Source organism: Netta rufina (genome assembly GCF_964035555.1).
Source record: "Netta rufina genome assembly, chromosome: 2".
Classification (NCBI taxonomy): Eukaryota; Metazoa; Chordata; class Aves; order Anseriformes; family Anatidae; genus Netta; species Netta rufina.
In genome coordinates this window covers 67,540,024-67,566,687 of record NC_140124.1, presented here as the reverse complement: position 1 = coordinate 67,566,687, position 26,664 = coordinate 67,540,024, and the positions used below count along the sequence as shown (strand labels likewise).

General features: G+C 35.7%; 1 protein-coding gene across 1 annotated transcript; it reads right to left on the bottom strand.

The window, feature by feature from the left end:
* Positions 1-608: 608 nt before the first annotated feature.
* Positions 609-25,436, bottom strand: MAK (male germ cell associated kinase; the record flags this gene model as incomplete). The annotated part of the gene is made up of 14 exons (XM_084306763.1): positions 609-760; positions 4,264-4,392; positions 7,389-7,463; positions 9,353-9,484; positions 10,952-11,082; positions 11,634-11,824; positions 12,751-13,071; positions 14,274-14,441; positions 19,159-19,330; positions 19,420-19,552; positions 21,317-21,396; positions 22,316-22,437; positions 23,388-23,442; positions 25,336-25,436. The coding sequence occupies 14 exons, from the start codon at positions 25,434-25,436 to the stop codon at positions 609-611; spliced, it is 1,962 nt and encodes a 653-aa protein (XP_084162889.1).
* Between the last annotated feature and the right edge of the window lie 1,228 nt (positions 25,437-26,664).

Genomic DNA, 26,664 nt, shown 5'->3' with positions numbered 1-26,664 from the left:
TTCAGACCTTGTATAGTATTTGTCAGTGGATAACTTATATCCAACTATACAGAGTTGTCATTGCTACTATAAACATTTAGATGTCACAGACCATAAGTACCTCTTAGGTGAGTTCTGAAATCCTTGTATGACACTGTGTTCTTCCAAGCCCACTCTGTACTTTCACTCTCATCTGCCTAGTAAGGAACAAGCATTTCACCTGGAAGCCTGGTGCTGCTCAGATATAGCCCTGCTTCTAGCTGCTTGTGTATGTGAAAACAGCATATGTCAGTGGTAGACATCGGACCAAGAGTACGCTCCTCTAAGAGTATTCTGTCAGGAAGTGGATCTATAGAGAAATGTCAGGTGAAATCTACTCCTCATTAGCTTAAAATACTCAGATTTGGCAAGATGTTACACAATGCTTCATGACATCCTACTACATAGACAATATTTTAAATAATATTTTGTAAACTATTTTTCTTCCACAGGTAACAGAACCCAAGGTCTTTTTTTCCTTCTTTACTATTGAACAGTCTTAAGAAAAGTTGGAGCAAATATGCAATTCAGGTTTCCAGTGCAGGAGAACTGAACACAGCTCACACGATACCTGCAGAGGATGGCATTTTCTATCTGTGTCCTCCATATTTGGCCACCCAGTCTGTTCTTCCATGTACTGGCTGAACTGTTGGTGCACGAGTTAAAATATTCATGTTTTTTGCTGCTGAATTGTAAGTAGGACCTGGTAATGCACGGGCAGCTTTGTTTTTCCAGGAGTAGTCTGAAAGGAACCAGAAGTCAGAATCAAAAAAGCGTTTCACTACTTTCACTACAGATTTGAATGAGAGCTGAAAGCTAATGTGCCATCTTCTTCCTTCCCTCCCTCTCTCCTCAGAAGTTGTTTGCCAGTTCCTAGGTGGGAACAGGTAGCTCAAAAGAGCAAGTCAGCAAAACAGACAGCATGCTTAGGTAGGACCATATCAGATTGGTCTATCTGATTTGGCCCTTCAATTAAACAATTCACTGTCAGTTTAGGGCCTTATTATTTCATCTGAAGTAACTAGAGAAGTATTCTGTTGGGTTTGGACAATGGCGCTAAGTTTTCTACTCACAAACCACAGAAGGATGGTTTAGTCTCTGACATGCTATCTATGCTTGTTTTCTGATAAGGCTAAAGTTTCCTAGCATTTTTGTATCTTACTAGTAATTCTCTTCTACTGGATACCTACCTCTTCTACAACAATCCCTGTAGAAAACACCAAGACAGAAATTCAGTGAAACCTCATGATTACGCCTACAATTCTATCTCCTGTCATAAAGCTGCTACAGAAAGGAAATGTGTTTTTTTTTTTTTTTCCCTCTTTATCTCAAATATTTGAAAAAGCATATAATAACAACTTCAATAAACTCATTACATCTCAAACAGCCTGTACTAAAGCACAGATTCTGAAGACCCTCTTGTTCTGAGATTTTATACATTTTATTTCCTTCCTGCTTAGCTAAGGACTGCTGGTGTATCTGCTGGTAATTTCAATTTCTCTTTTGATTTAATAGGTTCTATTCTAAATGCTCTTCCCTCCCTCTCCCTGCTCCCCCCCCCCTTATATTGGCATCCATCGGGTCTTCCGCACTGGTAGTAGCACACTACCACATTCCTGGCCTTCCTCCTCAGACTCTCCTTTTCTGCATTTCAAATAGACACTGCTGCCTCAAGCTTACTAAAGTGATTGCCCTGTTGCAGGGGCTGATAACCCATGTTTTTATTCATGTTCATCACCGATTCTGCTATTTTCCCAAGCTTCTAAAGCTAGTTATTCAGAATCTCTCTTATGCAAACTTTTGCTGTACACTACCATTGTTTCCTTAGCATTCCTAACGTATGTCCTGCCATTCTTTTCCTACTTTCATAGTTCAGTCTTGTTAGTTATTACTGATAGGTTTTGTTTTGTTTTAGTTAAAGTGTTATGAATAAAAATAAATGATTGTTTTTGTGCTTGCATATTCTGTTTCTTGTGGAAAAGCATGTATGGTATTTTTCAACACTGGGTTGAACTTGTTAAAGTACAGGTGAGAATCAAGGCATTTAAGAAAGGGGGAATCTCAAGAATCTGAAACTGAGGGTCAGGTCATCCCCATCTCTTTAAAAACAAACACCTTCTCTAATGTTCTTTTTTATTATAAGCTGGTATTCCCTATCTTTCATCAGTATGATTCTGGCATATCCTCTCTGTTGGCAAGGAAGGTCACTTTTCTTGCGTCTTGCATAAGTTTTCTGAACAAAATGCTATATTTTCTATTTAATATATTTAACTTATTGCATTATAAATCTCTGAACAAACAAAGGGAGCAAAAGCAACTGAGAGCCCAGTTTATTTCAGTTTGGATAATAGAAAGCAAAGGGTCAACAAAAATGTTAATGTTCAACTATAGGAGAGAGAAACTGCTGTTTGCTTCACCTTTACCTCTCTTCCCATGCAGGCCTGTGGATTTTAGGCTAAACATGATTAGTTTAAGCAACAGGATTCTTGCTCTTTCTCCAGGACATGGAAGACTTTTTTTAACTGACCTCTGTCTGCCAGCCTTTCTGACTTTTACTACATTTCCATTTCTAATTACAGATTAACACTGAATTTATTTCCCTTTGGATCACTTAAGTAATTTCTTTTCATTCTCACTGTTCTCAGCAATCTAGAAGTAGCTGTGGATTTTGTCCTCCTGTGAACTTCCTGGTCCACACAGTGACGAATCAAAACTTGCACTGGTAAATTTCAGATAATTAAGTGCAGTTTTAGTCTTCCCTGGTGGATTCCTGATCAACCCAGGCTCAGAACATTAATTTAGTTAAGTGTATTTTATATCTGCATGCCATCTCCTTTCTTCCCTCCGTCTCTCCTCAGAAGTTGTTTGCCAGTTCCTAGGTGGGAACAAGTAGCTCAAAAGAGCAAGTCAGCAAAACAAACAGCATGCTTAGGTAGGACCATATCAGATTGGTCTATCTGATTTGGCCCTTCAATTAAACAATTCACTGTCAGTTTAGGGCCTTATTATTTCATCTGAAGTAACTAGAGAAGTATTCTGTTGGGTTTGGACAATGGCGCTAAGTTTTCTACTCACAAACCAATTTTTCCTGAGCACTTCTGTTTGTCTTCTCTGAATCAGGAACATATCAACAAAGAAACATTATCCATACCATAGAATATACAAGGTAACTGTTATATTCAGGATAGTTTCCTCCATTCAGTTAAAAACAATATGAAATCTATCTTTTAATGTGTTTAAGGTAATGTACAGCTAGATCACTAGTATATCATAACTATTCAGAACTGGTCACTGCATTCTTGTTTGGCTTTTACCTTGTATAATGTACCAGCGTTGAGATTTTCACTCCAGAAAGCACTCCTGTGATATTTCAAGGGTATAAGAACAGTGTCACCTACTGAGATGACATTCAGACTTGCATAGCTAACATAGTGAAGATGAAGACACAGTGAAAACCTGTCTTAAATCACCACCACAGAAGCTGCTGACCAACCAGAAAGGGCTAGTAAATAAAAGAGCAATTAATTTTAATTTAGTGCTTGTACTGTATCTGGGACATTATTTGTGAATTTATTATTTATTAAGTCACCTGAGGAAGGTCTTTGCTTTTTTTTTTTTTCCAAATAGTTGAGGCCATTATAAGCATGGATCAGGATCATCAATTACATTATACTGATGAAATACATGGGTATTTCAAGACAGCCACATGCTACATTAAAGTCACCGTCATGAAAAAATCCTGCAAATCGTTAAATAGGAGTGTTGTTGTTTGTTTTATATTTTTTCTTTTTAACTTGCATTTATCTATTTTTCATACTTACTGGTTGGTGACTAATGTTTCCTAATAGCTACATAAATCATGCAGTTATATTTATATCCAGTCTACATGACCACTTACTATTGAGTTGTGGAGTTACTTTTTTTTTTTTTTTTTTTTTTAGCAATTTTATTTAGCCTGAATGTCTAATAAAAAGTAGTTTAGCAACTTTTCCACAACTGGAATAACAAAAGGGTTGCGCATTTGTTTACTTTTACCTAACATCTAATAGCAGTTGTTTCTTCGGGTATTATATCATGATTCCCTCTAGATACCTGCATTCAAATCATTTAAGAAAAATATGCCTAATAATTTTACTTACAAAACTTGAGGGAAGACTTATTAAAGGATAATAAACATTTTAGGAAGCACACAAAATTAACATTTATCGTTTCCTTAGATATATATGTTAAAAGGATGTTTCTTACCTGATACAGATGGACCAAGAGGAGCTAGCTGTATCCGTTGTCCAGCTGATCCAACTTCTTTTTTATGAAAGGAAGGGATGTATCCTCCTAATGGGTTGTAAGCAGCACCTCCTACAAAGTCAGGATTTCCTGTTGACATCAGAGTTTTAATATTTTCAGTTACATGCAGAAAACCTTGCCTGCTTTTTATAGACACTTCAAAACACCTTTGCATTAACACAAATAATGAGTGTGAGAGTTCTTTAAGAACTCCCTAGTGCTTGCCTATTGGCAAAAGTACTTATTCTTTTCTTTGTATTGTAGTTGGACCCCTTAAGGTGCCTAACAAACTACATTTGCGTATACTCTAGTATGTCTGATCCTGTGACGCAGTAGGACTAAAGACAGAAAAACAGTACGAACATTTCATTAGTACTTTCATTAAACTTAGATCGCACAGCAAAGCTTTATACCGAGCTTAGAGAAGATGAGATCTTACCTTTTACTTACAGTTAATTAATTTACTGGAAGCTAGTTTCAGTATTTCCATATTCGAAAATCGGTGCTCAACAGTAGTCTTGCACTCAACATATTTGGCTTAAGTCTATCCAAAATAGAAACAAAATCCTCTTGTGGTAAGTAGTACCCCGTATGAAAGTGACTTAGCCAGGTTCAAAAATCTTGACCCAGTTCCCCTTGCCTTTGGACTCTGGCTGGAATTTTATTGGGCCTGGTTTTGGTCCAGATCTTTTTTAAAGCAGTGCTACCTTGAAAAGATTGACATAATCATCTTCTTTTGGAAGCTGAGAAACGTCATTCATCTGCACACAAAATTAGTACTGTGTTATTGTACAATAGCTTTGGATTCTGTTATAATTTAACACTGTGCTCCAAGCAAATTTCTCACCTTCTCCAACTGTATCATTATAGGGACAGACTTAAAGACTGTGCTGGCACAACATCTGAAGAAATGTGCTTTCTCTGGTGTTGAGGTTCCATATTGAGTAGTATTACATTTTATGAATTACTAGATGATAGTAGTTTTGACCTTTATCAAGTGTGAACACTTTTATTAACATTTAGGTTGGTTTCAACCATAGTTTTGGAAAAATACACAATGTGTGAGTTGACAAAGTTTTCCTGTCTCTGGCCCGTGTGCTTGCAAAATGCTCCTCTTCACAAGAACACCCCCAGCTCTCTGTGTTAATATCAGAGCTCAGTGCAGGAGACCTATAAACTGCAAAATTGGTCATCTACCAACCCCCAAAGTATCCTCAGCTAATTACAGCTGTGTTGTGTCATTGTGTACCTTCCTGTTTAAGAACACTAACAAAAAGCATTCACCTGACTTGATTTCGCCAGTCTCCCCAAGCTGTCTGTTCTGTAAGCCCCGTGAATAGTTGGGTCTCTATGGGACTTCCCTGTGTATAGTTCATGCCAGTCTCCAGTGCAGTAAAGAATGACACAAGAGTCCTGGTGAAAAATAAAACTTTAATAAAGTACTCAATTAAAATATGACTTTCTTGCCGTTTTAAGTTGTTCTTCCTTTTCAGGAATTTGCCTGAAAAACAAAGCAATGCAGTTTTAGGATTACATTCACCTGTCTAAGCACTTCTTAAAATTCTGAAATCTAAAAGTAAGATCATGGCAGGGCTCAGACCTCAAAAAGACTATTCCTGCCTGTTTCTTATCTACAGCTCAGCAAAGTTGCATATCTGTAAACTAAAAAACAAACAAACTGCTGAACCATTTTTTCCCTTCCCCTTACCTCTTAATGCCTGATGTACTTTATGAGCCCTTCTTCAGCAAATAGTAGAGGGCAGCCCAGAAGAAGAGTCTCAGTGAAACTGAGAGGTCTGGAGGTATGATCTTTTTGGATGAGAACAAAGGAAGAAAAGTAGAAGTTCAATACAGAGGAGTAACTACAAATATTTTTAAAAAAATCTTAAAAGCACATACTAAATTGTTCCTTACCTCTGACCACTGCTGTACAAAAGGAGTTCTTGCTATTCATCCTTCAGACATGCAGGAGGCCATGATGACAAGTGCAAGTGTGGCCTGGGCAGTATACCCTACCTCAACACATACCTGGTTCTTCACAAAGAATAAAGCCACTGAATCATCTGAGCTGGGTAGTGAGTTGAAGGAAAAAGAAGAGCTATGAATCATTGCAATGAGGTATACCACAAAGGTACACACCTGAGGTGCCAGAAACTGAGGGAGAGGTGAAACATTCCAGCTTAACACTGCTTGCAGTGGAGAGTGTGTTTAGGCACAAACTAGGCTGTTTGGAAACCTGTTTCTACTCTCTTACACTGAGGTTAACTCCAACAAAATCTATGCAATCACAGTACTGTAAAATCAGTGTAATAGATAGAAAATTGGAATGCAGTTAGTGGGATCGGTTCTTTGCCATTATCCAGCAACAGTGCAGTTGCATGCTAAGCATTACAATTATGGTAATAAAATTTACTTTATCTTTTAAAGTGCTGAGAATCCAGAAGAAAAGTTAGAAAGTCACTTACTGGAACATTCAGATGTTATATAAAAGACTTCAGTAAGTATATGTAGTCAGTTTATTCTTTCACATTTCAAAGAGTGTGCTGATGCAATTCAGGTTGGGCTGCACGTAGGGGGAAATCACTTATCCTACTCAGGTATAACAGCACGCACTTAATTTGGTTTCAAAGCAAATACAAAAGGCGAAACAATTCTGTCAGTATTAAAAACAAAAACGAAACAAAAACACCCAACAACAGAGGGATCTTAAATACATGGATGTGTTTTACTTGAGTTCATCTGACTACTCCAAAGAGTAAAATTCACAGTAGCAGCGATTTTCCACACTATGTTACATTATGGTAAATGAGATTGACCTCTGCTGTTTACCTGCTTCTGTGTGTCACAGCAAGAGTTGTTAAAACATAACTCATTGGTAAGTATAGCCTCTGCCTTAACTCCCTCAGCCTAGAGAGGCTTGGTCTAAAGCAGACATAATGAACAGGGCAAAGTTTGACAAAATAGATTACAACTGAAAATGAAGTATGTGATTATTTGGAATCTGCACTGCAAGTGCAATTTTTAGAAGAAAACATAAAACAAATATGAAATGTGCAAAGAACCAGGCTATAGTTGCTATAAATTACCTTTTGGATCCTCTAACTTTTCATTCAACCTTTCTTTGCATGATAGTTTTTCAATTGGTATAATTAAGTTCTCTTCTGTAGAGAAGAAAATGAAAAGGAAGAAAAAGATGGAAAGACAGAACTTTAGAAAAAGTATAGAAAGAATCTGGCTAGATGATATCAAAGAAATGAGGAAGAGCAAAGCAAGAAAATAAACATCTGACATTTTTCTCGTTTCACTTCTATGTTTTTACAAGCAGGAAATGTTACTCTGTCTAGTTATTTTATAAGGGCCATTCTAATAATGGAATGAAAATGTAGTTTACCAACAATGCAGTCATATGCCAATCACATAAATACATAAATTCCAAGTTAAAGCATTCAGGCATATTTGCAAAACTGACTGATCATAACTTTACCATTCTTCACAAAGCATTTGTAACCATTTTCTTTCATCTTATTTCACCCTAGGGAAATGTCATGGGTAAGAAAAATAAAACACTTAAATAAACTAAATTTAGTTACTAGCATACTACACAGCAGTGTCAGTATTCAATCCTGTCATTATAAAACAAACAAACAAACATGATTGAAGTGCTATATTACCCTGATCTGTGCTCCAACTATTCTTGTTTTCTGTGTGTCTATCTTTAACGTTGCTTCCTGGGTATACGAAATATACTATTATTTAAGATGTTGATGGAAATAATACTAAGAATTTTCAAACACATGAAATTATCAGTTTTAGATTTTTTTTTTTTAATTTTTTTTAATTATTATTATTTTTGGTAGATACTCAAAGTAACCCAGTAAGACAACAGGGGGATTTTTACCATTAAATTAACTTAGATGAATGCTATGTTCTAATTCAGTAGGTAGCTGTCTAGCTTTCTGATACATAGTTTCAGAAACAGCTCTTGACCTTTTTGTGCCTCTTTCAAATGCAAGAGCATTTTATGAATAAACTAATTAATTCTAAGGCACCCTGACACAATGTTTCTGAAAATAAAAAGGTACATATCATAATTGCTTGGAAAAAAAAAAAAGTCTCTTCTAATCCAGGGGATGCTGTTATTTTTCCATTTCCTGTCTTTCACATAATTTCAGATGAACGATTTATACCTCACCTGACTTCCAGAGGGAGGATCAGTTCTGATGACACTGCAAGATGGCTACTAAAGTTCTGTTAAAAAGAGCTGGGGTGTAGCATCTGCATGTAAAGAAGCTTTCTGAAGTTCTTGTATAAGCACGTTAGGTTAGGTGGTTTATTGGCATCAGTGAAGTTGGGAGTGACAGTGGCTTCAAAGCTGTTAAAGTTACCTCCAATCACAGGGTGGTGGGAGTACATAGATGGTGTGTATGGCTTGGTGGTCAGAAGATAGGTTTTAGTCTCAAGTCAATGAAATCTTAGGTAAGTCATTTAACTTGTAAGTGTTAGTCTTCACACTTTAAAACACTGATAGCAGTGATTTTTAAAAAATGTAGCACAAAAGGCACCTTTCTACAAGTGCCTTCCTGAAAGAAGAGACTTTTCATGCAGCTACAAAGCTGGTAGATTACGGAATAACTTGGTTAGAATATTATACATCATTTTTATTATACGAGCTTACCATTCATCACCTAGTTTCTTTTTATATACGAGACTGCTGTTTTATAGTGTTCCACATGACACTGACCAGGCAGTAATGAGGTCAAACTACTTGCTTGAATTAGCACAGTACATTAATTGGTCTAAGAGGATTACAGAAAAAAATTTGTCTTGACAGAACTTTATTCTAGGAGCTAGTCTATACTCCCTTTGTGCTATGAAATCAAAATAAATCACTTATGTATGAAAAAGTTTTTAAGAGTCTGTGTTTAAATAAGAAAAAAGAAAAAAGCCTAAAACCTAAGCCTGACAACAGAAGTTAAACTAGAAGGTCTTAAGTAAATTAATTAAATGAAGTATGATGAAATACAACACGACCATTTTTATTACACATTACCTGTATTATTTCTGTTGAAAGACATTCCTTCTCCAAAATGTGCCAGTGGTTTAGAAAATAACTGGTTGTTCCAGGTTCCATGAGATCCTTCTTTATTGACTGTTACTAAAGAGATGTTCTTAGGGTTTACACCTTAGAAAACAAATCACGGCAAATTTTATTAATTTGAAACATAATTCAACCAATGAAAAACAGTCATTTCTAGAACCATGAAACAACACCAAATTATTTGTAGCATAATGTAAACACCATAAATGTAAGTCAAAGAACAATGTCCATTGATTAGTTTATACTTCTCTACTATGAAAATTGGAGATGCCGATCAAATAATTCTTTTCATGCTTTCAGAGATGTTTTACTACAGTTATTTGGTTCCTATAAAATCATAAGCTCGTTATTGATATTTTTGACTCTCAAACAATTAACAGAAATTAAGTAAATTATTGAAAATTTGAGTTCTCAAGGCTGAAAAACTATATCTTCAAAGAATAAGTTTAAAAGTAGGACAAAGAGGTTCTTGCTACTTTACCATGTTATGAGCTTTACGGGAGTTAATGGGATTACGCAGTAGGAAAGCAGCTCCCAGAGCTAGTGGTGATAGAACTAAAGTAATACGGATAAATACCAAATATGCTCCTTGGAGTTATTATTCTCTTAAGTGCTGGAATTACTACATACATATATATATATTTTTTAAAACAATGCCTTTCTCATTGAAAACTAATAAAAACAGATGTATTGGAAGCATACTTAAAAATATAAGGAATATAGATTCATTTTCCATTTGTTACCTCTAGACAAGGAAGCTTTTTTTCCCCCTCCATTTGAACAAACTCTTGAGTCCTAGGGAATCCTATTTAGCATTAAAGAAGTGATTTCATATTTAGAAGGACTGGACATACATTAGCTGGACTAATGAATTCCTGAGAAATTGGGGATACACTGTAATAAAACAACTTGCCTGGCAATCAGGAGCCAACTAAATGCTCACTGTGGATTACCGTAGATGTCATGATACACTTACTGGAATTGTCTATTAATTATCAATGTTATCTTACGGAGAATAAGTGCCTTAGGAAGGGAAGTGACCAGGTGTGAATTCCTACCCATGCAAGTGGCTGGTATTTTTTAGTACCTCCTATCAAGGGTAACTGCACTTAACAGAATTGGAAGTTCAAAAGAAACAAAACCTCCTTGTATTGCAAAACTGAGGAAGGTGCATATGCACTACAGATGGATAGTTTCTTCACTCCTTGGGTACACTTGCTTATGGTCAATCAGGATGTATTCCTAGGCATCCAAGAGATATTGAATTCATATTACTGAGGGTTTCCTATGCTACTGACTATAAGAGGGCCTGTGAATATTTATGATGTACAAGCAGAGTTGGTTGAGCTCCCTTCCACTTTTACATAGCCAGGACCTTCTGCATCAGTTGTGGTGAGATATGTTCTTGGAAAGGCATTCAGCCCAAAATTTGAAAATTTAGCCTGGGTATGAAAAGCAAAATTATCCAGTGCAAAATCTAAAGTTTAAATGTACTGTAAAAATATTGTTCACTGCTTATGTTTTCCATATTGTGTTGGCTTTTCCCCTTACCAGGTAGATATCTTGATTGTCTTAGATAGTACTGTTTTGCTGATGTATTTGATCTTCCAGAATCATTTCTCATCAAAACCTTATTTTCCCCTCCTGGCTGGATGCAGCATGCAGCATTTGGTTCTGGAATGCTGAAAAATCAAAACATTCAAACTATGTGGCCAGTGACTCCACCTCAGAACAGCACAAGCTGATGCTAGCTTGAAGAATACACTGCTCTTCTCTTAGCCTGATTTCATCATTAGACTTTGGTCCTACAGAAAGTAACAGTCAAGTCTCAAACCTCATGAGAGTTTTAGATGAGAATATGGAGGAAAAAAAAAAAAGTGTATCCAATACTACAGAATAAAAAGCAACTGTGGGTAACTTGCAGAACTTTCCCTAGCTCAACTGATAAAGGAAATGAAGTAAATCTAGTTTATATGATTACAGTAAAATGCAGTTTCATAGAAACAGGATGAACATATGAAATGTACAGTGCTTAAACATAAATATGGATATTACTGGTGTCACATAGATACCACACCCAAAGCTGGCCTGTTCATACAGCTCTTTGCATTCTTGCAGAGCTTGAGTGACTTAAATTTTAGCAGATCTGTTTTAACCAACCTATAAATCTACTGGTCATTGTGTACATAAAAAAAAAAAAAAAAAAAAGTGATTATATAATTAAAGGACTTACCTAAAAAGGCATTCCTTGTTTTTATTTTCTTTTAACAGTGCAATGCTAGGTTTTTTTGAACACGACATTCCAAATTCAGCATTGTCCAAGTCATCCAAACTATCCATAGCCTTTACCAAAGTCTGACCCCATCGCCTCCTGCAGCTTTTAGGACCTACTGTGCCATTCTGAGGGCCACTAGCTGCTTGTTTCTGTTTTGAAAAAAAAAAAAAGCTTTAAATAAATTCTAAAACTTAATATTTTTACATCTAGTTTACTTCAGACTACTACTTAAGAACATTGAAGAATTTTTCCCCATTGTGTTGTGCCTGTTTTGGTCACAATGTTAAGAAAGATTTTAAGCACAAAACATGTAACAAAGTTGGCAGGTATTTTGTGCGTAGCTCTTTTAGACTGTCACCCTTCAATGGCTTAAGTCTAGTTGAAGTAGTTAGGTTAATGTTCTGTATGCAGGCCAGTTCAGCGCTTAGCCTCTGTTGCTGGCATCTTGCTGAAGTCTCTCGCTGGCAGTAGAACAACTGTCAGAAGCAGGGCACAGGGGTGCAAATCATTCACAGCAATCATGCTCAGGGTTCGGAGTACCGATTCCCATAACCCCAGAGCAAATGCAATTTTCAGAAATTAGAGTCAGGTTTTCCCTTAACATTATCTACCAAAGAATTACTACTTTTTAAAGCTATCTTTTCATGCGACTGTAGTTTGCCTTCCACTATTTTCTGGAATACTTGTTATTTTTAGCATACTCGCTCAGGTACTTTCCTGCTTGAGACAACCACAGTTCTCATTTCCTATTTCTTTTTCGTATACCAACAATATTTTTGTGAGTTGTTTCTCAAAGGTCAATAATGATAGCTGTTGTAACTACATTACTGCAGAAGCATGTCAGGAAAGGCTATTGTAAGAGAACTTACATTGTTGTTGTAATTAATGTATTTTCCCAATTTGCTGTAAAATTTTAATAAGTAATTAGCTATATCCCTAGTTAGTCCTGAATTATCAACTTGTATTTTCTGTAATAAAAAGTACAGCTACTTTCAGAGAATGACCAGGTTGAATACAGTAAAATCCTGCAATAAAATCACCTGTCTAAGTTAGGTATTTACTGAAGGCAACTTACTGGTGATGAGTTTTTACTGATAGTCGGAAAAAATGGTTGTGCCTGTGGCTGCTGCTGTTTTGGTACTTGCTGGTTAGCTGTATTCTGAGGTAACTGAATTTGCTGAAGTGGCTGGTGGTTAACCTTTGAGAGGGGCTGTGGCTGCATTTGGTCAGGTACATCAGGTGAAGACAGAGGTTCTGGCTTGGATACTGCTTCCAGTTTGGGTAAAGTTGGCTTTGGTTCTGTTGGCTGCACTGGCTTAATAGGAGTCTGCTTCTCCAGGTATTGTGGAGGAGGTCCTAACATTTGGCCAACTTGAAAGTAAGGATACTTCAGAGCCTGGAGAAGAAGATATAACTTACTAATTATACTTAATAAAATTGACTTTGGTAATTTCATCAAGAATCTAATTATGTTTCTGAAGCATTCAAGCAATCTCTTCAGCACCAAGGCAAGATGGATGTATAATTAGATCTTAAGTATAGCTAGCTCTCAGTTCAGCATTTTAAGCGCTTCCCACCATTTAACTTAACAAGATGGATCCACTTGGACATGTTATAGCAGTCATGTCCTTTTCTAAATTCTTTTATTTCTAGATTTTTTGGAGTCTGTTTTGAGGTGCATTTTACATTCAACTCCATTCTACATTCGCGCAGCAACAAATTTCAATGTTAAAAACAGGTAGTTTCCACCACAGTACAAAACCCTCACTGCTTTATTGCATGCTTCCCTGCTAACTATCTTTCATACCTTATTAACACACCAGCTCTCAATATGCTCTCGCTGCCTGCTTTGGATTGAATCATCCAAAAGGACTCTTTTGTTAGTTCTCAGCGATGTTTTGCCTCAGCTACACTTGAGAATTGCTGTGTTTGTACACATTTTTGCGAATGTGCATTAAACTCTCCCTTTTGCCTGTGGATTACACAACTACTGCAGCTGCTTCCTTGACAACTCACTTGGGTAAAACCTGGTTATTTGCTTTCATAAAGTGCCATGCAAGAATTCTGAGTACAGATGTATAGCATCAGACTACAGTTAGATCTCAGTGACTGTAACAATAGAAATGCTACATAAAGTGGACAGATATGGTTGCTCTGCTTTGCACCATCTGCTTAACCACTTCTGAATCACTTACATTACATCCACCTATACCTTGCATTATGTTTGTTTCCTGACAAAATTCTCCACATTGCCCTTTTGTACCTTCTAAATAGTATTGCATTAGGTATAAATACTCAAAAATCAGTAGAATGTACACATCTTTGAAAATTGTATACTTTTTTTTTTTTAGTTAACTTAAAGAAAACCTGTGACCTGTGTGACCTACTGGTATGTTCTTTTCAAAGTTCTTTCTTTATCACTTCATACAGTTTATGTCCCATCCCCTAGTGAAAAGCAATCCCTAGCTCTTCCATATTGCATTCCATCTGCAGCCTTACAAAATCAAAGCTTTACTTTTACTATTCCCCTCCATACAGACAAGTGATGAAAATCAAGTGGGGGAAGTGACTTATAATTACAATTCAGGAAGCTCAGACCTGACTTGCTGTAGGTCTCTTCTTTGGATTCCAGTTCAGCATATCAGTCATAAGCTGTATGGCTTCATTGCTTGCATTTGGAATAAGAGTTTTTAGGCTTATAGGGACACACTGTGGGAAACGGAAATTCATAGTAGAAGCAAGGTGGTATCCTTCTGGCCAGTCACTCTGTTTAAAAGGAAAGAAAAACAGTATAAATAAATAAATAAAAGGATGAAGACTGTGCATACTTGAGGTGTTCGATCAAATCAACTTTTCTGCAGTATGGTCTCACTTGGACATACTCTCTTGGAAGGAGAAGAGAATGCAGCACTAACAGGAGCAGTAATGCACATCCCAACTATTACAGAAATAAGCTCTAACAGCTGATTTCAATGCATTTCTCTTCATACTAGAGGTGAAACCCTTGCACCAGCAGACCATGGCTGTGCAGCCACAATGCAGCCTATGCAATGTACCTGCTTCCACCATTAAAACAGTTGATTAAATTACAGCTAGACAGTATTGCAAAAGGAAAAATCATGACCACTAGATTAAAAAAAAAGTTTTCTTTTTAAGTGTTGCGCTTTCAAAAATTAAAACCTGAAGTCCTTAGTTGCATGAAAATTGCATTATTTGAATACAGAATTGTAGGATTATCAAAGATCTCAAGAGATCATCAAAGATCTCAAAAGAGATCATCAAATCATCATGCCCTTGTCCCTTTCTGACAGTTTAGCCTCAAAAAAGCTTCCAGTTCCTGGTAAAAAAACAGCTGTTCTAGACAGTGTCTCTCATAGTTGGATCTCCTCATGATTAGAAAAATGTACGTTTCTCTGGAAGCAATACAAGACCATAACTGAACATGCTCTTGGTATCCAGAGATACCAAGAAAGAATCCTGTTTGTCTATCTAGAACAGCCTTTTTATCACAGAATCACAGAATTTTCTAGGTTGGAAGAGACCTCAAGGTCATCGAGTCCAACCTCCAACCTAACGCTAACAGCCCTCCACTAAACCATATATATATATCAGGAGCTGTATTTCTTGTCCTTTTTTTCCAGTCTTCCTTTGTGTAGGCTGAAGAAGCCCAAACAATTGAACTTCTGGTCTTGACTTCTGAAGTTTTTCCTCTTATCTGGACTCTGATTTTCTTCCTTGAAAGGCAAAACTTAAAACTGGGCATCACACTGCAAGTGAAATGAAAAGAATAGTTCATATATCCATGGACTGTACTCCTTTCTTTGTACATGGTATGGTATTTGTCTTTGCTGCAACAAAAAGCTGTTGATGTATAATGCAGTATACATCTCCTACATCCTCTTCTGCAGAATTGTTAGCTGGATAGTTATCCACAGATATTTATGCAGCTGTGATTATGCTTGACCAAGTATACCACTCTAAACATAGTTAAAGAATATTTTCTAAGCTGCATCTCTAATTTTATAAGGAATTCTGAATTCTAATCTAACAGACTTCCTAGCCTGCTACCTGCCAGCTTAATAAGGAAAACCTATTCTATCAGAAGGCACTTAGTAGATTTTTTTTTTTTAATTATACACAGAACCACTCAGAGTCCTATTTAATCTACCTATCATTTTGAGTGTGAACCATTAAAAGTTACTCTCTGAGTAAGGTCTTCCAAATAGGTATTCAGGTATATAGGTACATATATATCTACAGTATATGCCTACAAATATACCTACAGTATATAGGTATATATGTAATATATAGTATATACAGAATATAGGCATATACTATACAGTATATAGGTATAGCTGTTTGTCTAAATATGCTGCTAATAATGTTATAAGGAACAGCATCAAAAGCCTTACTGATGACAATGTATGATATTATTGCTTCTCTTCTATCCACAAAGCTTGCTACACTGCTAAAACCGTAAATTAGATTGATTTGACAGTTTGGTCTTAAGATACCTTGTTAGCTATTGCTAATCTTGTAGCACAGACCAACAACATTTTTTTAGTTCTTTTATCAGTCTACAGTAATCAAAGAACTCAAATGTAATTATAAGCCAAATCTGGTTAAAATAAGTCTCAAGACTTCAAGTGACATTCTATTCCGTCACAAAATTATCTGCTGATTTAAATGAACAAAGGTAAACTATTTCCTCCTCCTCTGCACCTCTGCTTTATTGTAGCTGGTGACATCCCACTGAAAAAGGAACAATTTACAACTGAGTAGCAAGGGCTAAATGTTGAACTGGTGAAGTACCAAGAGTGAAAATGGTACAATGGAAAAATGAAGAAAACATTTCAATTTCTCAAAAAAAATGAATTTGGAATTAAAGTGCCATTGCCACCTTCAACTTATGAAAATGCATTTCATTCATCTTCTTTTCAGGTTGTCATTACATTTGCATTAGAAGAGGATATTCTTAGAGCACCATCACAACCAATACTTGAATTAGGTAACAGAACTGTATCTGTAGTAATGTTATCCAAGGGTTATAGAACAGAGCAAAGTAGTTACCTGTCAGTATTAAAACAAGCAAACCAACCAACCAACAGAAGTCATAAGCATTGTATTATGGATTTAAACCAATAAAAGGAAAGCAATTTGAAATTAGACCATTTCTGGGCATAATTCCTGTAAATCCTTATTGCAGGTTAATGGAAGAAATTAAAACGTATACCTGGAAAAAAAAACCAACTGTTTATGAAACTTTATCTATAAAAACATACTATAAAAGTAACTCCTTGTGTTTTTCAGAATGCGGAAAAACACTTCAGCATTAACAAAACATTGTTTCTTGTGATAATTCATAATATTTAAATGCTCGTCTTACACAGTGATGTCCCTGAAGAATACCGTAACGTTGTCATAAGAAGATAAAATTCCCAAGTCTGCCCAACAGATAAGAGGGGCACAAAGCTTTAAATTACAGCCTCCTGATTCTAGAGGGCTGATTTACAGCATCTCTAACCCTTAGGGTCTTTAAAAGAGGCTACAGTTTCCTCTGAAATACTCAGCTGGTAATGCTCCCTGCTTCCCCAAGCAACCAGCCATGATATGCTTCTGTTCAGCTACTGGTAAAGTTACAGAACCACACCAGTGACCCCAACGCTGCTCTGCTGCACATCGTGGAAACCTCCTGTGCATGCCAAGAACTTGTTTGTGCTGAAAACACTGAAAACGTTCCAGAAGCTAGCGTGTTGTTCTCTTGCGCAGCTACACTGACTACACATCAAAACTTTATTCTTACTATCCTAGACTTGTGAGATGCTTAAGAAAATTAAGTTAGTATCTTGGATTGAAAACTCAAGTCTTAAAGTACTCCTACCTATCACACATTATTTCTGATGCACAATTGTCATAGTGAGCACTGTTTTACACCTAACAATTTGCACTTAATCCTCTAGACTCAATTTTAACTTCAGCAAAATGTTGTATATAACTCTCCACCTTTGGCCTTTCACACTCTGCTCTGTCATGAACTCGCACCTGTCTCTCAGTATGTTCTCTTTCATGTTTTCCCACCACTTCAAGCTCTGTATGTCCCTAGCTACACCTACTCTATTTTTTTGTTGTTGTTCCTCACTTCTCCACTGATAGTCCTTGTAAAGGAGAGGAAATGTTATGCTTTATATTTTATTGGTAAAACACCAATGATTCTCCAGTTCTAGAGACTGTGTTCAGTCAGTTATTTCACAAAGATCTGCTTACTCCCATGGGCAAAGTGCTGATATACTTCTGTCATCTCTTACATTAGCTATCACAATTTGCTTCCCCAAAATATATCTCTATTATTTTGTCTTCTTTTTTTTTTTTTCTCCAGCTTACTCAATATTCTAACGGAAAACTTCTTTCCCCTCTTTTACTCCATTCAATTCTGACATCTCTTCACAGCTTCATCAGACACCTTAGTTTCAAGGCTTCCTTTCTAGTCCTTGCTTGACTTTTTTTCCATGCTGTGGTGCTGTTTTTCTCATGTTCTAGTTTTGCACTTGTTTTGAGCCACTTCCTAGGAATTCATTTTCTTTTAAACATCCTTTACCTTCTCTTTCAAACTCTCCTTTTCATGAAGCATTTTAATCTGTGTTTCTGTATGTCTCTAACATCTTAATTCAATTAAATTAAGAACTCATAACACTTGTAATTCAAAGGATCAAGCATATTAGTCATTATAGAGAACAACAACACACCTTGATGCTTACTTGTCGGAAGTATTGGTTATTTAAGACATGTTCTTTTACATTCACATATCCACTTCATAAAAACTTTTTAACTGAAGTAAGTATAATTGCATAAATTTGTACATGCATTACCTAATTGCAGATTTTAAACTGTTTAGCCCTCTCAGAAAATAATTGAAAAACATTTCCCTCCATAACTTCTTATTGCTAAGAATACTATATGACAGGTTTGTGTTTGAGATCGTGTTTCTTTTATGCTTCAAAAACACAAAAAGCATAATTCATCTTATTCAGGATAAATTCCACAAGCTCCAAAATCTGGGCACCAGCCTATAACAATTAAGGTTTCAGGAAAGGAAAACAAATCAGCTGAAGCAAAACTAAATGAAGCCTTAAGAGACTGAATTAATATATATATTTTTAAATTCTCTTGACATGCATGGCTTTAAATAACCAAACAAAACAATTTTATTTAGCTTTCATCATAGAGTAGAGCAGGATTACACAGAATAGTAGGATATAAAACAGATGCTAATATGCAACAAAAGTCCAGCATTCTATGTCTTAATGGATGTCTAGAAAGACATACAGTTGAGAAAGTCTTAACTCCATGGGAAATTTACTAAAACAGCTACTGATATGTATGTTCTGGACGTGAGGTAACATAACGTTTTATAATAATTTTATTTCACTTTTTTTTTTTTTTTTTTTTTTTAATACTATTGCATGAGTTCTTCTAAAACTCTTACCTTCTTTGGAGTCCCTAATACTTGGCAAATTTTGAAGATTTCATCTACTTCACTTGTGCCTGGGAAAAGAGGTCTTAGTGTGTATAGTTCAGCCATGATGCTGCCTACTGCCCACATATCAATAGGTGAGCTATAAACAGATGATCTCAGCAAAACTTCAGGAGCACGGTACCTACGAGGATGGAAAGAAGCAATAGATAAATTAAAATGGTAAGCAGAGAAAGGTAATTAAGACAATGATTAACTTCATGATATACTTACCACCTGGTAGAAACATAATCTGTATATGGTGGCTGAGATCTTAGCTCTCTAGCCAAACCAAAATCAGCTATTTTTACAAGTTCTGGACCAATACAAAGGAGGTTTTCAGGCTTCATGTCTCTATGAAAAAATCCTATACAAAAACAGACAGAAAAAAAATGGTAAAGAATTGTGTCATCATTTCTTAAACAGCAAGAGCCATTTCTTAAACAGACATCCAAATTTTACTTTAAGATTATTTTGGAAAAAAAAATCCCTTTAAAAATTAAAAATAAATTAACAGCAACCCCACCCCCAACACACATATTTTCCCTCCAGTGATTATTACATGAAGGATTCTTAAATTAACAAATGTAAACATTCATTAACATGCTGTAGAATATGAATTGGCTATTGCAGCAGTATCAAATAACAACCAATTTAGAATTAAATCTTTTGAAAAACAAGAACAGAACTGTTTTGTCAAATTGACCATCTGATACTTGCTTCATTTATGGAATTCATTGAACAATTTTTCATTATTTTATTTATCATTGTGACAACAATTTGCAGGCACAGACATTTAAAATGTATCCAAATTCTGCTCAGAAATGTTAATATTAGTAAAGCAGGCACATAAAGTTTCTTTAACGGTTAGTGGTGGCTTAAGCAGCTATATACCTGCAGAGGAGCTAAGCAGCTGAGCAAATCAGTTCTGCTGGTTAACTGAAGCTCACAATATGTTATAAATCAATTTGATTGAAATTCACTTACTACAGTAAAGCATTCAATTTCTGCCTGCAGAAACTGGCAACCACTGTAAATAATTGGCTGAAATTATTACAGTGAAATGTAAATGTTCATATTTATCATACCTGTTATTCCCAAATATTTATGTTCAAAACAAAATATTAATACTGTAACTTAGAAGTGTCAGTTTTAAATATATTTTAATGTTCTCATTTATTACATGTAGAAAGGAGGAAGGGAAAGAGGATGCTAAAAATCAGAAAACAATACATGACCTTGATCAGAAAGATACAAAACCAGCAACTTTTGTGTATTTTATAATACTAAATGGAGTAAATTAAAAAAAAAAATAAAAATTCTCCAACCCATCAACAGGCCTTATCAGGGTACATGAAAGCTAATCATAGATCACTGGGAACATTGCTGCTTAATTCACTCTAAATGAGCTTTTTACTCTCTTTGGAAAGTTTTAGGGATAGGAATATGATGTGATGGACAAGTACTAAAGAGAGTTAAGCAAGTTAAGCAAAAGATACTATCTTTTGAAATGCAAAGGAGCTTAATGCCAGTAGTTCAGAATGCAGGTTGCAGACACATTAAACATGATAATCTGTAAGTGTTGTGAAGCTTTTTGTTTTTGTTGCTAGCACACAGCACCTCATTTTTAGAATGTGCTTGTAATTGCTAGAAAAGTCTCAGCTCAAAATATTTACATCCAAATTGTATTTGATGAGGAGACTGGATTTCTATAGTGAGCAAGTTATTTATCTATTATGGCTTAGGGCACCATATTAGTTATGATGCCTGAAGATGAGAGAAACTGCCATCTATAAGGTATTATTGTTTCTTGGATAGATCTCTCTGAGGAAACAGAAACGCACAGCATACAGGCTTCTTTAGCTTATTTATTCATCTGGCATCTACTGATACTAAACAGTGTATGAACAATACCTAGTGCTTTCAAAAAGGAAGAACATCTGCTTATAGAAAAATAAAACGTAACTTCAGATATTGTTTTAAAAATGCACCATACTTGAAGCATATAGGAATAATTTTATTAGAGATAATGGATAGCCTTTGCTATATATTTTTTATTTATGCTATTACTGTGCACTATCTTCTTTTCTTAGAAGAGTACTATATAGTTAAACTCCAGTATCAAACCTACCGTGTTTGTGGATAAAAGCTAGCCCTTGTAATATCTGATACATCATGTTTCTGATGACTGACTCAGGGAACAACTTGTTTCTGTGAAGAAAGATTAACAACTTTGCATAATTAAAACAAACAAACAAACAAACAAACAACACTGTATTTTTTGTAAGACAAAATATACATGCTTCCTCATTTTGCACAATATGTCCTGAACAGATGAAAACAGACCTGTAGATGAATCTGGCTGGCCTGTAGCATGACTGACCATATAGATGATGTGGCACACACAGTATAGGAATAAACAAAAGACTGCCCTATGTAGCAATGTAGTAGGTGTGCTACCCAGTGGCACCGTTAAGGGAACCCTGACCAAGGACAGTGCTTCTCAGCTGTAGGGTAACGGCGTGCTAACTTTGCTAACAGCTAACTAAGGGCTTTGTGCATAAGGAGATAAATGTGCATGAAGGAAACATTAAACTTGGAAGAATTCAGCAAAGAAAACGGTTACTGAAATGGCAGGTCCTACTCTAAAGTTCACCTTGAAAGTGATGACAAATAGTGCTACATACTGTTTGTCCAAGATTGTAACATCACACAATCCATATCAAGGTTTTCTCATAAACATGCATGTGTGTATGCACAGATGACTACCCCCACCACCCCAAGCCAAATCTGTAATTAATGCAGAATTAATGATGTTTGTACAATCCTTCATATATTAAAGAAGGCTAACTAAGAAAGAAGAAAGGATTTTGAATTTCTCCATTGGCTCAATACATACTGAAGACATGCAAGTTATCTCATTAACAACTGATCAAAGACTTTCTCCCAGAGGCATTGAAATGTGCAATGCTGAGCAATGCAGAATTCTACCCTTGCACAAGTAGGTGCAGCAGCTCCTATTCACATCAGTGGGGCTGCAAGAGGTAATTGCAGCACGTTCTACACGATAGCATAAAAATCATTACAGAAAGCATGATAGCAAAGTAGTTGTTCCCTAAAAGGCACATACCTGTCCTTCATTAACTGATAAAGATTTTCCTTCATGTATTCAAACACAAAGTAAAGGTGGTCATTTTCTCGTATGACTTCTTTCAGTTTTATTACATTGGCATGATTTAGCTTCTTCAGAGACTGTAAAAGAGCCAAAACGGTTTCAGATAACTTGACAGTGGCTTTGATTCCTTATCTGAGCTAAGCCTGTAATATGTAAAAGTTTATTGGAAGGAATTTACAAAACAAGTCTGTCTGGAAGCCTGTATTTATCTTGTAAACTCTCTTTGTGTCTAAGAACAAGGAAACAGCATTTTACATTAATTTCAAAACAAAAACAGCGTATTAGTAGCAGTTTAAAACTTCCATTTCTAGGGATATCATAACTGAGATGAAGAATAAAAAAACCTAAATGCCTACGCTGAAAGATAGTTCTGAACATGTAACAGCTTTTGCTTACAGAACTCAGTAAGACAACCCAGCATTTTTTAATGAAAATTTCATGAACAACTATACTCCCTTATAGGTTTTCTTTTTGGAGATATATGCAATTTCCAGTACCTAAATTATAAATCTAGTGAAACCTAATTTATAGATACCTAATTCCTCTGTTAGGGAGTTTCATATTTACAAAAAATTAGATGCTTGAAACATGGGGTGACTTGAAATTTTAGCCCAGGTTTTCATGTGCCAGGCTTTATTCTATCACTTGGCTAGCCAAAACTCCTGGTGCTTTCTACAGATGCCCCAAAGAAAAGATATGAGGACTAGATATACTGGATGGACTGGAAATCCATCAATAAAGTGAAAGAGCAGACTGCTAAAACACACCCACAAAAGCAAATCAAATCCATCATCTTTTCTCAAAGACAAGAGGCTTGGCTACAAGACATGGCCACAGCTTGAGAATGGCAGGATATTCTGCAAAGCAGAAGCAGCTCTCGGAGTGCCATCAGTTCGTGGCTTTGTGGAACCTGTCACCCCATTTAAAGAGTTCACTAAGTTTGGCCTTATTAGGACATGGTAGATGCCCTTCTCTTTCAGGAAAACCTAACCAAACATTTTTAAATGTGGTATGTCTGCCATTTTACCTTGACTTCTCTCAAATTCATGCATTCATCCCATGAATAGAACTTTCTTTTCATTCTGAAATAAGGTCAGAGAAAAAGTATCTTCAGTGAGTAGCACAGAATACTTTTAGAGCAAACCAGGATGTTGTTTTTTTCTTTTTTTCCTGAATATAGCACTAGCTGTATTTTGAACCAAATTTAAAACATTTTATACTACTCTTCAGCAACATCAAAGTAAACTCAAGTCTTACATGTACTAGAAATTAACGTGCTTGATGATTAATCACTGCAAACATGTCTAGCAGAGTAGATAACCAGAGACCACGATACTACAAAGGTATTTCTAAAAGCATCAGGGACACAGATTCCTGTTGTATCATTTGAATTGTGCCCTTAATAAAGAGGAAAGCAACAGTGACACAGCACATAAAGCATGGATTTTAAAACAAGAAAAATCACTTCCTCATGCCTACCTTGCACATTCTAGGAAAACAAGTAAATGATACTTTTGAAATCTGTGAAGTATCTTAACTGCCTAAAATTATAATTAGCCATCTGACTTCATCAGTCTTTTTTACAAGCCTGTTCAAAAATACTAAATAGTGAATAGAAATTGTTTCATTTTTTCCAAGCAATACCCATACATAAATACAATAATCTCTAAACTAACCACTACATATAGTTGTATAATACATTTATTCAGAAGTCTTAGATACAAATAAGGATAATTAAGTGTTGCTCAGATTTTGGCACTGAGTTGTTAATGTCATATTGTTTATTGTGTTTTTGTAAAGTTCCAGCTCCTAGAGTGAAACTATATAAAACTAAGATTTCATTTAAAATAAATGCATTTTCAACCAAAACTGTTCCTTCCCCAAATCCCAAACTTGACAGTCACACAAAAAAATTCCAAGTCTCGAAATAGTGAAAATAGTTGGTTTTGTTTCTAAACAATAATAATAATAATAATAATAATAATAATAATAATAATAATAATAATAATAATAATAATAATAATAATAATAATAAATAATATCACAAAAATAATCAAATCAGAGATTTTCCTTTGGGTATAGATTCATATTACTAACAGGCAACAGTACTAGCAGAATATGGAGAAAGCTAACACTCTCAGAAATTCTCAAAACAAACAACAAAAAAGAATCAATTACATTCCAATTACCCTTCTGCAGCTTTTACTTTGCAGATAACTCTTTAAAATTATCTTTTCAGAAAGATATCTCCATAAAAGGACATAAGATAAATCCATAAAAGGAGGAAAAAAAATCTCAGCAATCTACAGTTTTTAGTACTTATGTCTTGGATCTTGCTTGTAATTCTGTAGGGAGCATTCCCACTCCTCTAATGTGATTTTTGTTGTTTTGCGATAATCTTTTTAAAGAAGTATAGCAATGCTGATGGATATGCATAACACAACTTTGTTAGCTCCAAGGAGATACCTTATATTTATCTGACCAGACTATTACCTGCTATTTATCGCTGTAGTAGTATCTGACACTTATGTAGTATGTAAAAAGATTTGGGGAGTGGAGAGGTATTTCACATCTACCCATTAAGACGGTTGTTGCCAATTTTTACAATTCATATAAATATAAGAACTCCCTAAACAACCCCCTGCACATTGTTTGTTTTTTCCCTTGGTGTAAAAACAAAACAAAAACCTAGCAACACTTTACAAGGAAGCACATACTAACTGAATAAAGGCAGCATGTAATTTCATATGCCAATATGCCAAGTTATACAAACTGATGTGTCTCACTGTTGACACACCAGCTTAGGAGCCTGACCCACTCTCAGTTAGGCATCTGAATTACATAAATAAAATAGATTTTATGTTCATTTCCATAAAAAGAGACGTTTTTTTTATTGTACACAGCAGACAGCAAAGTCAGCAGGAGTGAAAATGTTCAGCTTGTGCAAGTATCTACTGAATTTAGATGTTACATACCGTTTGATAGCCACAAGTTCTCCTGACTCGTTGCTCTTTCCCATCAACACACTGCCATAGGTGCCATCACCTAGTTGCTTCATGATTGTGTAACGGTTCATATTTTTTAATTATTTTTTGAAGACCAGGGTAGCCAAAAGCTTATAAAATTCTAAATGTTTTAAAGGATGTCTTAAAGGATTTTGTGCTTTTTGGTTTTCTTAGAGAACTCCTCTTCCAGGCTGCTTTAGGTTGCTGGATGTCTTCTCATAACTGTGCAGGATAGTCACTAGTCTCCTCCAAATTTTGAGATGCAGATATAAAGTTTGAGAGAGAGAAGAGCATGGCCATTCTCAACTGATACTTAAAAAAAAAAAAAAAAAAAAAAAAGAGAGAGAGAATAGATAAATATGTAATTTCACAGTATTTTAGGCAAAGACATTGTACAATTTGTATTTAAGAATAATAACTCCATACCTTTATGCGTTCCTTAAATAGAACGCTTCAATATAAGTAGTTCTTTTCAATCCTTCAAGCCACAGGAGGTGCCTAGTCTAGGATTAGGGTTAGAGTAAGCAGTGAAGAGTCGAGATTACTGCCATAATCCCCTAGAACCACAGAAGCATGTTTAAGGCTGGCGTCCTCTGATGGATCTCCCTAATTTGCAAGCAGAGGTAGGTTCCTAATCTGCAGCAACGGCAGGACTGACGTTTGGGAACACAGGCAACAGAACCCAAATCTTGCACAGGGTGCTACGGTAAATCCAGGACTGGTGCTTGCTGGTCTGAATGCCACATTATGGATGGGAAGTGCAAGCAGGCTCGCTTAAAGTTAGTGAGGAAAGGACATGAGAAAGCAAGATAAACACAGCATTTGTTGCCAAGGTAAATTGAGTTCTTCTAAATTTACTCGAATATCTCACTCTTAAATTCACAGAATTCTTGGACCCACAGCTAGGGTTCGGCACAGTAATGGTTGAAGATCTAAATTTATTCTTCAATTTCACAAGGCCTGCATAAGTAAGTATAGAGCTCACATGCATTGGTATGGAAGACTTGATCTGAATTTTCATTTGGAAAAGAAAGCACATCAAACAATGCCGATTCTTCAAATTTATGTAATTCTTAATTTGAACCCCAATCCAAACTTGAATCCTAACTCTAGCTTTCGTGATACACAATACTATGTCACCAGTGTTTAAGAGTTAGGAATGTTCCCGTGGGTCCTATTCACAAATCCTAACTCTAACCTCAGCTCTGGCTGCCTCCAAGACATAATCCTCAAAGCCAATACTGAGGCATTTAGACAAACGCCCAGCAATCATTAATTTATTTACATAGTCCTAGGAAA